General features: G+C 41.9%; 1 protein-coding gene across 14 annotated transcripts in view; it reads left to right on the top strand.

Annotated features, from left to right (window-relative positions):
- The window catches only part of KALRN (kalirin RhoGEF kinase), a 477,147-nt gene that overhangs the window by 367,152 nt on the left and 95,838 nt on the right, over positions 1–14,157 (top strand). For 10 of the 14 annotated variants that reach the window (XR_014956495.1, XM_085584153.1, XM_085584152.1 and 7 more), the window contains one exon: positions 12,796–12,825. The exons of the other annotated variants lie outside the window; for them this stretch is intronic. Coding sequence is in view for 9 of the 10 variants with exons in the window: in XM_085584153.1 (XP_085440279.1) it covers positions 12,796–12,825 (30 nt within the window). In the remaining variant the exon portion in view is untranslated. The remainder of the gene's footprint in view (positions 1–12,795; positions 12,826–14,157) is intronic. 14 annotated transcript variants of the gene reach the window in all.

Below are 14,157 nucleotides of genomic sequence, written 5' to 3'. Positions count from 1 at the left end.
TTTCATGTCAACTGCTGCAAATTGGATGCATATAAAATTTATAATGTGTGGGTGTCTGTGCACAGAAATTTAGCTTCCTCAGTATTTACAGAACATAAAACAGTCCTCCTTGTTTAAGGCTAGGATGAACATTTCTGTCAGCCTTATTTCATTGGGTAGCTGCTATTTAAATTCTACAAGATCTCTTTTAATACTAGGCAAAGTTCAAAATGAGATGTTTCAAACATCTGCTAACTATTATGGGTCATGCCTGCTAGTATAGGTAATAAATATAGCCAAGAAGAGAATCAAATATCTTAATAATGTTTTTTGTTCATTGCTTCAAAGTTTGTCCTCTTTCAGTGTTATCTGTTCTCTTTTTGAGCATGATAGTCAACATGCCTACAAAAAAGATTGTGCTCTGGGTGAGGTTGTTGAGATTGCAATGGGATGAAGGTGACACCCTCTAGTTTAAGTTAGGGGAAAAACAACAAACAAGTTGGTTTCTCTTTTTCAGAGCAGAGGGAAATCTAAATCAATCACAGAAACTCACTCTCTGTGCTGTGTGCCAAAAACAAGATGGGTGGGTCTAGCAGAATATGGGAGAGAGGGCATTTCAATTTCCTCCAAAGAGGAGATAACAGATCAGCTTTCTAGTTTGTCATGGAAACCTTTTGTCAACCCAGTAACAATGACGTCAAGGTGGCAGAGGCACAGAGACTGGGTTAGTTAATGTAGCACACACCTGTTGAACTGCCAGAGAGAAAGGTATGTTGGCTTTTACATTTTCTGTCCCTGATTCTAAACAACTTTGGTGAAGGTTTCAAAAGTGTTATTCACGTCCCAATGCATTTTTCGTGGGCTGTAGCAGATTCTGACTATGAGCAGGTGGTGCTGGAGCTTTGACTCACTGAGAAATCCTGCTAGAAGGCATTTGCTCAAGCAATGCCATTCATTCCCTTCTGTTTTGGGTATCCTTTTAGAGGGTGAGGAGAGCAGACTTGTACTTCAAAAGAGCAGCACCAAATTTCTTTAGTGTGTTTGCTTTGCTTGGGAGTAAAGGCTCTGCTGGTGTTTACCAAAGGATTTTTTTAGAAACACTTCTATAAAAAGAGAAACCCAAATTTACTATGCCAGATCTATAGCTGTAGATGTATATCATTACACTGTAACCCATTTTTGGAATGACCATTCTCCTGCCTGTTTCTCTGGTGGGTGCTGTGCTTTTGTGTTTAATGTTGTTGACTGGCTACTTTTTCTTTTGTAAAGAGAGATTCGATCACTTTTTTGCTTCCTTCAGTGTTGCTTGTGTGACTACCTTCCCATTTTTAGTAATCAAAAAATGCTTGAACAATTCTTTAGAAATAAATTTACTTCTTTTCATGAGAAAAGTATGTAAACAGGGAGAGCAGTCCATCTTTTCTGCACTATTCACATTTACCAGCAAAGTCACAGAAGCTGTGTTTGCAGAAGACTTTGAATCAGTTTAAGTGTTGCACTGGGTCAACAGTTGATGCAGGTTCTCTTATTATGGCTAGAATATGAATTTACATCAGTTGCATTTCTTGTCTGTGGTAACACGTGATAATTCTCTTAAAGTATGCCCTTGTTATTGCTAAGCAGTATGCATGATACAGAATGTTTCCTATCGTATAGCTTTAAAGAGGAGAGGTAGACCTATTATAGGGATGAGGAGTCAAATTTTATCAGGTTGCAAAGTAGAAATAAGGCTGAAGAAAAGAACGGCATAAAATGACATAAAGTGATCAGAAGAGGAAAATGCAGTCAACCAGTATAAATTACATTTATTGTACAATTAGAACCCAACTGTAGTGGTGCCAGTGAGTTGTACAAATTTTTGCAAACGGTTGTCTGGGATCATAATTGTCCAAATGGGCAATATTGATGACCCATGGTGTCTTAATGGAGATGGATGATGTCAAATGGCTGCTAAGTTTCAAGGAGGTAGAAAAACTAAAATTGGGTGATAAACATTGTTTTCTGTAGAAGATGAAATTGTCCTACATATGAAAGAAATAAGGTTTAGCTACATCCGTACTGTTGCCATTGTGGTATGTGTAAATTCTCTGGAGATATCTGTGAAGAACTATAATGCTCTTTGGCTTCAGTTTGGAAAATGTTGTTCATTCATCTATATTTTTTCTTTACACTCATTACTGGTGATTTCAGCCTGACAGAAGGGTATTTCATGTAATCTAAAGTCTCTGTAGTATCATTCAATTTTATTTGTGACTTTCTCACTGAAGGCTAGAAAAAGGTATTATAGACATTTTGCAATAAGACTCGTCCTAAGTTCTCACTCCCACTGATGGGCTGCCTGACCCCCAGGGAAGGAGCCAGTTTCAGACACTGGCACGACTTCTGCTGCCACCTCTCAGCCAAATGCAAGTGTCCCCTGAGCCCCTGCCCTCTGTGGGGACAGCAGCAGCAGGGCAGTGGGAAAGGCTGTCCTCGGGGAGCCCAGCAGTGATGTGCCAGTGACCAAAACCCTCTGTCTGCCTGCCAGGAGCGTGCTGCCTCTGAATACTGTGTCCCCTGAGTTTTCTCTCTCTTTTCTGCAGGGTCTTTTCAGACTCTTTTCAAACTCTCTTTGTTTCTTTTCCCATGCCTCAGTGGTGCATATTACTGACAAAAATACCTTTGATATAGGAGAGAGGTAAATTGATTTATCTGCACCTTGGATCAATCCAGATATTAGTTACAGTACAATACAGAGCAGTGTGGTAAAGGGTCCCTTTTTTGCTGGAGGGACAGAAAGGGGACCTAGAAAACAGTGCAGGCTGTGATAAGTTAAGTACATGCCCTTAATAGGGTCACTGCTTACTAAGGCCTTGTGAACCCTGAGAAGGAAAGATGATTTACATTGTGTTTTCATTGTTTTCTTGAAGAAATTTGTCATTGAAAGAGCCACCACCTCATAACCATGTTGTTAGGTGTGGTGATGCAACAATAAATTCCTATTTCATGCAGTAAAGGCTAATTCATTCTCTTCTACTTCAAGCATGTTTTCTCTCCACTTAGGACTCATTCTGGCAAACAGAGCATTTCAGCAGTTTCTTCTTTAGATAGGGTGGGGATTCATGAGGTTTGAACACACAGTTCTGCTACTGTATTGTCTGGGATAGAGGAAATTGCTTACTTATTATTTATCATTCTTATTTTATCAAAGGAAACAGATGTTTATGCCAAAAGTACTCCAGCATAGATTAAGTAATACTGAATTCATAAAACAGAATTTGTTAAGGGAGTGTAATTCTGTGACTGAAAAAGGAAATATTCAGCCAAGGAAGTGCCCTGTTGGATATTCAGGTTAAGCAGGTGGGATAATACCATGTTAATTGCTACAGGCACAAGCATGGCAGGCAGACTGTCAATGTAAGAGTAATAAAAAGTGGAGTTGAAGCAAGGGCAGCAAAGCTTAATGGTTTCTTCCTTAATTTTAAGATTCTCCACTATGCAGCTTGAGAACCTGATCTCAAAGTGAATTAAAGTTGTGTAAGACTTGCTCAGTTTCATTACAAGGTTGTTTATCAGCCTGGCTGATTATCACTGCTGGTATTCCCCACTTTCCTTTGCCTAGCCCCAGATCTTGTGTTGCTGTCAGCCCTCCATCACTGCAGTCCAGTGCTCCCAGAGCCCTTTTCCTTTCCAGTGCCTCTGTCCCTCCATGCTTGGGCTCCTGTTGGCTGTCCCTCCTGACCCAGGATGCCGCAAAATCCCTTACTATTCAAGCTGAAATAAACTAACTCAGAGCCACTGTCAAAGGCAATGAATTCACTGTCTTTTTGAAAGAGAATTTCTTAGCATTTATCTTTTTTTCCCAGTTACTAGCAAAAAATCAAATGTGGTTCCCCCGAGCACATATCTTTATATCTGCCAATTAAGGATAAGATGGAGATTTAGTCAAGATTTGCAAAGAAACCCAAAGGAAACAGTGTCCAATTCACACTGAATTCACTGACTTCAGGCTCTGTCCCTTCCCAGCAGCAGCTCTGTAACTGAGCTTCCCTGGACATGTCCTCCCTATGGTTTGAGACACACTGGAAATGCTATTGACAGACATTAAGTGTACTTGGATCTCAGGCTGAAAATGTTACACTCAGCTACCAAAATCTTTTGTTTCTCCTGGACACTCTTGCATTACACACTGTCAAATACCCTGAGGATGTTTTAAGCTCAGGTCATATCACCTTCCTCTGCATGCATTGAGCACAAAAAGAGAAACATGGTTTTAGGGAACACAAGAGCACATGTATGAGTGTTGTGGATAAACACAGACATCTGTCTGTGGAAACTGAGGTTTCCATATTGGCTGAATAGAGTGTAGGAAGAGCAGAAATGCATGTATTCGTCTGGGAACAATTTACATGTAACAGTGATTGCACAAGTCAGAGCATTTTATTGGAAGTGTCTTCAGGGAAAGAAATTAAGCAGGGGCTGGGAATTTGCTTATCAATAGACCTTATTATTCTTCTCAACCTTTGATAAATGAACCTAGCAAGTTCTTTCAGGCTCCTCTCAATATTCTACTTGTTTGTGCTGAATTTCATTGGTTCATATTTAGCCTTCCCTGATAATATGATGTGACAGAAAATGTAAATTACAGAGTCAATGACATTTCTATTCAGTTGAATCAAAGCAAGTGAGATCAACTATCAAACTCTTTGGATTAACATCCTTTGAAATAGAATTTATTACCTTGTTAGAAACTAAAACAAAACACACACCAAAAAAAAAAAGTATGCAACCATTTTTTGTTATTGGAGTTCAAGAAGGAAATTTTATGGAAGGAGTGTCCTTTGGGCATGCTTCAGTCAACTCTGTCAAACAGAGTGGCCAAAAATGATAAAATTCAAAACCTGCAGCCGCTGGTTGCTTTGGGAGTCACATTACAGTAGTACAAGCAACAGTCTTTCATTTTAGAAGGGAAGCATATGAATGCAGCCAAAGGCTTTTCAATGCTATTTTAGGTAAGCTGATCTTCATAAAGGCCATTGTAATCTCTGGTGCTGCCCAGGTTTTAGGCAATATTTTCATTTCATAATACGGTTTCTGTGTCCACTGAAGCATCTGCTTCGATGTGCCAGGCTCCGTCGTGCACACTGTTACATCACTTGGCAAATGAGGTCACCTCAAGTAAATGGCAGTATTATGGAAAAGGGAATGAAAACCCCAGGATTTAACTGTTGGGAATCAAGCTGCTGCCCATCATGGGCTGAAGATCCTGCAGCAATGCTGGAAAGGCTCAGAGGGTGCAGTGGGCAAGGCAAGGAGTAGGGAGGACTCCAACACAAGTGATCATCTCTCCCAAGATCTTTTTTCCTCAGCACCAAACACCATCTGAGGGTATTGGTATGGAACAGTTTTGCAAACTCTCCCACTCAAGGTTGACTTTGCTTCAAGCAGAGATCACCCCTGCAGCCTTTCTGCAGCAGCAGTGACCTGGTGTTATGTGATGATTAATGGGAAGATTGAGCTGAAGCAGATCATTAGGATGCCCTCAACCATCACATGTTCTTCCAGCCTGAAGCCTGCTTGGCACCCAGCTCCTTCTATCAGTCATTTGGTAACATCTGTGGTTTTTCTAGAGTGTACTACATCCCTCTGAAAATTCACTGTCTTCAGTGTGATACTTGCAAGGGGAAAAGGGTCAGGAAAATGTGCCAGCCAGAACCAGGTCTTCCTTTAGTGGCTTGTATTGTAAATGCAGGCAAACCCAATGGGAAGGAATGATGATGTCTGACTCAATTCAGAAGGCTGAATTATTTCTTTATTATAACTATGCTAAAATACATCAATATACTATATAAAAGGAGGATACTAAAACTACATACTACTTTCTCTGACTCTAACCCAACTTGTGACCCTCTCTGATAGTCCAGCCCCAGGTGGGTTGGATTGGCCATCAGCTCAAACAATCCTCACCAGAATCTAATCAAGCACTCACTCCAGGTAAACAATTCTCCAAACACATTCCACATAGGAAAAACAAGGAGCAGAAATAGAAATTGTTTTCTCTTTCATTTCTCTCTGTGCACCTCTATGAAAATCCTGAGAGGGAGAGAAATGTGCTTGCCACAGGCTTGCAGATGAACACCACTTACTGTCACCATTCCTCCCAAAGTGTTTTATGTATTCACATCTGCATTCCCCTTTATGTTCTATTAAACCAGCCTAGTACTGAAAATCATGCAAAGCAGCTTGTCCAAATCCACCTTTGAATCAATTTTGGGCCTAAGGCCCTGATTTACAGTAATGGGACCTAGGGACCAATAATAATAATAAAAAAATAGCAGCTATTAAATCTGTATAAAGGAAATGACTTGGAAACAGAGAGGGATGCCAGGCTGGTCTCTCCAGCAATGGCAGAGGGGAATCAGGCTTACAAGACCATATGGCTTAGACATAGTTTAAATAATCTCCTCCAATTAAAAACAAAGCCAGTTTTATGTCAAACATCTGTTCTGTGAATTCATCAATTTAGGCAAAAAAACCATCAGAGGATATTTTAAGTACTTCATCATGGTTTTGGTTTCTCTGTGATCCACACCCATTTTGAGAGAGTTAATATCCCTGAAGGAGGGGTGCTGTGGTTTCCTATGATGCTACCAGGCATGAGGGCAGGCTTTTGTGTTTCTGTGTGCTGGGCTCCCCATCCATGCTGCCTTCAGATATCCAGCATTGATTGCAGGAGAGGGGGGTGTTTAGCAGAGTCCAGAGCACCTGGGGCAGGTCAGTGAAGGTCAGCAGAGGGTCTGCTGGGTATGGCTGTCACTGGAGATGATATCTATCTACTGTAATCAATCTTATTTGTGTCTAAACCACAGTGGTACTTGGCTACTAAATCCTGATTCCTGCATGCTGGCAGAGGTGTGGAAGAGAATATAAGATTATCCCTTTTCTTCCTTCAAGCCCTCACTTCTTATAGCAGGACCAGGAAAACACAGCTTTGAAGCAATCTACAACTTCTTGTCCTGGAAATGTCTACTTTTTACTTGACAAGGAGAGGGAGACCTCTTGGGTTTGATTGAAATTATATCACTTTTCATAAGTTCATTAAAAGTCTAACTGTGCAGACAGAAGTGTACTCATTTAAAATAATTATCCAGATTATAAAGGAAATATAATCTGGGGATATGTGTATTAAGCAAATCTGATCTAGTGTACAAACTAAGATTTACTTTGGTCTAAAGTTCTGGTACTTTGTTCTAAAGTTCTTAGTGCTTTTTTTCATTTACAATTATATCATTTGTTTCCTTCCCAAGAGAGCCATCTGAGATTTCTCCTCTGGTTACTGTGAATCCCTGTTCACAGTTCTTCAGGTAACTGTTTACTTTTAGTGTAATTTAAAAGCTGAGGTGGTTAATTAAGGACCTAATTATTTCCTTATGTTGATATCAGTGAATCTGTAGGTTCCTTGCTGAGAAACAAATAGTGGGGGTCATACTGAGCTGGGAGCACTGTGGAAGGAGGAAGGTTTCTGGAAGATCTTTTGGTGTCCCTTCTCAAAATTCTGCTCAGGGCAGAATGCCCCACTTAGATAAAGACAGATATTCATATAACCCACCTTTTGCAAGGGCTTATTTTCTTATCCCTTGTGTTTCTAAAACTTCCATCAGCCTCAAATCCTTCTTTTCCACCAGTACCAGGTATGTGATGCCAGCAGCTGGGTTTCTATTTTAAACTCATCAGCTGTGAATGAAGACTTTTTACTGTGCACATTTGCCTCTGCTGCTTATACCTGGAGGTGTTTCACAAAGTTCCTGACCAGAATACATGATCAGATTTTGTGTACTTGCTAAGAGTGTCTCAGGAGTTGGTGTCTGATGAATTATCGGTGACTGGAATTCTTGATTCCTGGTTCAAAAAGGTGCCACACATGAAAGAAAACAGCTAGTCAGCTCCCTGATTTTAGTCTCTTCTTGCATTTTTATAAACCCTGCATTGGTTTAGAACATCTTGTGGCTGCAAAAGACCAGCAGGTAGGGTTTACCTTGGAGGGGTCCAGCCATCTGCCTTGCTTACCCTCCAAAACCAAAGGGTTTTGGAGCCAGATGTGTTGGCTGTGTGTCACTGAGGAGCACAGATATCTGCTCCATTTTGTGCTTCTCCAGGGAAGGGGAAATAATGGAATTTGGGTACCAGCTCTCTGAGCCAAATGCCATGAGGAAACCCTCAGATCAAACACAGGCATGCTCTGGTTCAATTTGTCGCATGAAACAAAGTGAATCTGGTTGTCTTTATCTTCAAAAGCATTTTTATAGCTAGAAATGCTGTTTAATTTGGATCAGCTTTAGTCTTACTTTCTGGAAAAAGGCTCCAGAAATAATTCAGACAGCTCCATTCAAGCTGTTCTGCAGATGTCAGCATGTGCCAGAGTCCAAAATCCAGCAGAGTCAGGATATGGTTGTCTAATAGGAACTCCAGCAAGAGATGCTGGAAAGGTATGTACTATTTGAGACCATAACACCAGATTTCCTTTCCTTTAGCATATTTATATGTCCCACGTGCCATTTGTCGATTCTTCCTGCTGTGGAATAACTTGCTGTGTTTATATTTATAATGCTGCACACCCAGATGGCCTCTGTTATATCCCCTTGTTGAGAGGAGCAAAGATGCTACATTTGGCCCATTGGATGTCACCATTATCCCAGCCATGTGTTTGATGAATTACCTAAATATAAACAGACCTTCCCCTGGGGATCAAGCACTGATCCTCTCTGTTGAGTCAGACAAAGCAGAAAGAGTGGGAAGCACCAAGTCCCTCTTCATGGAAGATGGGACCTGAGGACTAAGAAGGATTCAGATGGGTCAGGTATTTTCCACTGAATTTTCAATTCAGAGCTATTCAGTCCAGAGCAATGCTACTGACTGTAGCAGGTTATTCCTGGTTAGCCCATAGCTTCTGAAATACAGCCTGTCTTCACAAAACCAGCCCTGAAGAGATGCAGCAAAGCATCCACCAGCATTGCCAGAAGAGGTTTTAGAGTGAGAAACATGGGTAACTCAGAGTTCACACTCCAAACAGAGCCTGGTATAGAGTAAAAAAAACTAAAGCAATTCTCTAGCACTGAAATTCCTGGAAGGCTTTTTTTGAATTCAACCTCTCACTCTCTAACCTCCTATTAAAAAGAGAATCTCTATGAAATTACAGAAATGTTCACAAATAACTCCATGGGGGATAAGATTTCTCATGTCTGTCTCCCAGCTAAATTGACAGGTCCTGGATTTATTTCAGTGCAGACAGAAAATCTAAGTGGTTTTATTCACTTTTTTTAATCTCTTGGTAAGAATGCAAATCCCATTCTTTCTCCTACTGCCTCTCTCACCCTCTTGAAATAGGCTGTTTATGGGGACTAAATGTTTCTATTCAAAATTGGCTTTCATCCAGAACCAGAGAGAAAGCCTAAAAGCAACAGAAAACTAGCAATTTATATTAGGCCATAGTGCTGCAGCACACAAAATGCTTTGTTTAAACTAGCTGAGCTCTGTGTCCTCTTGAATAGATGTAAATAACCAGCTTGTGTGGGTTTCCACAGCAGTGTTGGCATATTTCAAAACACTTAGACTTCAGACACCTGCCTCCAAATACCTGCTCCCCCTGTTGGAAAGCTAACCATGCCCACTTCATTTTCACCTGGAGTGGACTTAGTACTACTTAAGATCTATTTTAGGGATTTATTTGAGGGAAGGAAGGGCAGCCTGTGACCTGGTAGGTGTTTTCCATCTGCACTATGATGATGAATATGCCTATGGTGTTCAGCCTTGCTTCCTCAGGCTGCTGCTTTGTGCCTGAAAATGAAACACGTGCACAGTGGCCACGCACACACATTGTGGCTCAGGAAGGACAATCTCATGGTCATCCTGCCCTGAGCAGTACCTGCTGTCCCTGGAGCTGAGCTGGCTCCTGCTCTTGGAGCAGCCTGGACACTCGCAGCAGGATGTGACCATGCCTGGGATCATTTTCTTTGCTTGCACTTCACTCTCCAGCAGCTGATGGGCACTGGGGTGGGTGTTCCCAGGAGCAGAAAGGCTCGTGTGGCTCTGACATGATGTCATGTCTGACATGAACTGCTCACATCATTGTTCTGAGGTTTGTGAGCAGCTTCCTGCAGCAGAGAGGGAGATCCCAAGCCCGCACTGGTGAATGGGCAGGGCTCCCCTCCAGCTCAGATTTGACCCCTAGATTAGAATATCATGATGAAAACATTTACATACGGAATGCACAGTGATGTTTTCTAGCCCAGGAACTTGTGAAGGCAGAGGATGGGAGATGGTTTGCTGATGGCAGGCACTGTGGAGACAGGCTGGGGCTCCTGCCAGCTTCTCTCAGGACATACAGCCCTCTTGCTTCCTCATTACATTTTGCTATTTGCTTCTACCATTTCCTTTTCTTCCTGATTTTAAGGCTGTTGCTTGCTGTTTAATTTGTTAGATCTGTCCTTGTGTCAGATCTTTCAGTTATGCCTTGTGCTCTGCAAAGGCATGTTGCATTGTTATTTTTATTTTAATGTGTGTGTCTCGTTGTGCCATATACAGATTAGAGTGCTGTCTGGGTTCTAAATATATCCATTCTGTGGCTTTAATAGTGGTTTTAATCACAGGAATAATAAAAGTGAACATTTTATGTTAAAATGTGAAGCCATTTACCTGTGAATTTCAACCCCAAGGGCACTCTCTATTTTCCTTCCAAAACAAATGCAATACGTGTGAGAAACCAGCAGTCCATCTATATTCTTATTTCCATGCTCCGGTGTGGAGGGAAGCATGATATACTACTCTGAAGCTGGAAAATTGTTCTCTAAAATCAAATTAAGTACCTAACTAACAGCTTGAGTGATCACTTTGTAGGTGAAATAATTTCTGTCATCGGGAATCAGATGTATTTGCATTATTCCTCAGTGGCTTACAAGTTGCATACATATTAGTATATCATAAGTTTTCCAGAGAGATTACTTTGCTGTGGGTTAATTTGGGAAGAAAATGTTCTTTGTGGTGTGGTGGTATGTAAGACATGGAACAGGCCTGGGAAATACTTGGAAGCCCTTGGGCAACAGGAAGGGTTCTGTTCTTTGGAGCTGGCACCTAAAAATGATCTGTTCCCTTTTTTGTTCTTTGGAGCTGGCACCTAAAAATGATCTGTGGGCTCTCCCTGAGCTAACTGCTTGTGTTTACCACCTGCACCTACCTGAAAAAGGTGCAGGTGCAGGTGAAAAAGGAAAACTGCTTAATTCCACCTGCCAAAGAGGGGCTCTTTCCCTGGAAATGTGTTATTTTAGCACTGGCTCCAGCCAGTCAGTCGGAGCATGTGGAAGCCCTGGTCCACATTTCCATGCAGCAGAACCTGGAGCAGCAAATCATATAAATTCATGTGCCTTCAGGGATATTCAGGCTTCCAGGGAGCTGAGGGAAGCAAGCTCCCTCCCTCACACACCAAAGGTGTGGTCTGAAGGTGGGGAGAGCAAGAATCTTGTCTGCTGAGGCAGAATTTGATGTCACACCAGGTGCCCAGGAGCTCCTCCAGGGGGTGATCGCTTCCTGTTCTCATTCTATTGACTTTTTGTTATAACGAAGCAAAGGAAACAGGCACACAGAGCTGGAAGGTACCCGAGGTACCTGCATGGAGCACACCTGCCTCCACTGAGACAACATTTACAGGTGTTGCCCAGACTGGAGCACGTGTTTGTGTCACAGATGTTTGGTTCTTTTGGAAGGGATGACAAGGCATAAACTGATGTTAGGCCAGCTGCCCCTCAGCCCCCAGAGAGGAGGGCAGGGAGCTGCTTAGGGCAGCACTGCCCAGGCTGATGCTTCCTGGGATGTGCCTCGTTTGTCCTAAACTTTCCCACGTGTTTCTTGACCAGGCTTTTTCCCTGGAATATGCCCAGGCTTATTCACCTTTCCTGCTTAAGCAATGAAAATTACTTCTTTTTCAAAATTCAATCTGAACCATCTGAAGACAATTGCTTTTAACATTCTGGAACATCCTCTGCCCATATAATTGAAAGCAATGAGTCTGGGGATGCTGTCTGAACCAGTTCCTTCATGTCCAGGCACTGCATCTCGTTCTTAGATAAGCACCTCGAGGACAAGCAAGAGTTAATTATTTATAGCAAATTCAGTTGCTGTGTGATGGTGAACACGGACACCTAGTGGTACTCCGGGACAGGGTATGGAATGCTCTAAACAGCTCTGTGGGAGAGAAGCTGATAGAACAGAGTATTTGTTCACATTTTGCCCTGAAAGAAGGAGAGATTTGATTATTTTCAGAGAAGATATCATAGATAGCATAATTTGGGAGAAAGAAAGTCTACTTGGCATGGAATAGTGGAAGAATTAGGAGAAATCCATCACTTTTGGTAAGATGTGTCTGTGTATTTAGCAAGAAGTAATCAGTTTTTCTCTTCCTGTCTTAAATATCCCACACCATGCCAAATCATATCCTATATTGGGTCAGGAAGATTTTCTACTCTTCATATTAGTCCACAGCAAAGAAACCTCAGCAAATATTATAGCAGTATCTCATTCTTACCATTCCTGTGAATGTCTGTTCTCCAGTTATGGAGAGATTGTCAGCATGCTGAGTGGTGGGTTTGCTGATAAGCTGCCAGCTAGGTGCTCCACTGACCCCTTGTGCTCTGTCATTGGTGCCCTGAGCTCCTTCTGCCAGGATTAATGCCAGCACTTGGTCTGAACGGCCTCAAACAGCTGCCATGGTTTGTTTTGTTTGTTTTTTTCTATTTACTTACAAATAATCTTTCAGAGAAATATTTCCTTCTTCTTCCCCAAATCTAGCATTTCGTCTACGGCAGAGACACAGGACAGGTGAGAACCAGTCCTTGTCCACTGACCCCTTTCTGTAATTGTGAATATCACCCCTGTGAGTGGGATGCCTTTCACATCTGCATTGGACACAAAATCCCCTGTGCCACTGAGTGGGGAGACAGGCTGTTCCCATGGGAGTGTGTTCTGGGGCTGCTTGGGCTGAGCTAAGGGATTTTGAGACTGTGCCAGCTCAAGAGTGAAGTCTATAGAGATCTGTGTGCTCTCCTCAAGGGCTCCCCCATTCAAGCTGAGAAATTTTTACTAATTCCACAGTTACTCTGCATCTGACAAGATTTCTTCCAATTCAGTTGGGTTTACAAGTCATTCATTTAAAATTGTTGTAGAATATCCTTGGTTTTAGCTTCATATCCTAAGAAAATGAAGTTTATAGTATTATGCTTGTTTACTATCCACATCTTAATAACTTTTGAATCAGTGAACTAATTTCTATCAAAACTTCTATCAAATTTGACACTGGAGTAAGGACCCCAAAGATTCCTGCATACCTCGGAGAAGCATGCAGCACACAGGACAGAGAAAGTGAGTCTAACAACAGGCAGGCAGCAAGAAATCCACATTGCAGAGGAGCATTAAGAAAGATTCCTCAGGCCAGAAAAACTTAGATTTATTCTCACACCTTTTTAGACATGCAAGGATCCAATTCTGAGATCCAATTCCGTTTAAAAAAACCCAAGCTTTGTTAAAAACAAACCTGTACAATCACTTCTTTATGTGCACACAAATGCTTATATTCCCAGTCCCTGGCTATACAGGGACTGTGGTTACACAGACCACTGTTGTCCTTTGAAAATCACAGGGTGTGAGGCTGAAGGAAAGCAGCAGTTCCAGCACTCAGTACGGAAGTAAAATGTTACATTTATTCCTAGGTACAAATCCTGAAAGTCAGCATATAATCAATCACTCTGTGTTTATATATTTACACCTCTGGGTTCCATCAGAGAGCATGGGAGGAGCTTTTCTGATCTGCCCCATCAGGATTTCATACCTCCCAAGAGGTCCCAAGAGCAGCTTTGGGAAGATGAGGGTACATTTCTTGCCTTCCAAGAAAAGAGAAGCTGTTTCCTCACTGCTCTGGTGGCCAGTGGGATGTGCCTTGCTCTAGAGGAATGAGCTGGGAGTTGTCACACCATGAAGCTCAGCACTGAGGCATCCTGGGCTATTGCCAAGCTAGAAAGTGACCCAGAAATTAAAGCAACAAAAAAACCCCAGGGTTTCTGATGGACACTCACAGCTAGAAGATTCACAGCTCAAAAACTCCCCCACAGCTAACATTCAAAAGGTTACTGGGTGGGTAGCTTTGGTGTCTCACTT

Source organism: Lonchura striata, chromosome 7, assembly GCF_050655825.1.
Source record: "Lonchura striata isolate lonStrDom1 chromosome 7, ASM5065582v1, whole genome shotgun sequence".
In the NCBI taxonomy this organism is placed as follows: Eukaryota; Metazoa; Chordata; class Aves; order Passeriformes; family Estrildidae; genus Lonchura; species Lonchura striata.
The sequence above is the reverse complement of the archived record's forward strand: the minus strand, read 5'-3'. Positions and strand labels throughout refer to the sequence as shown.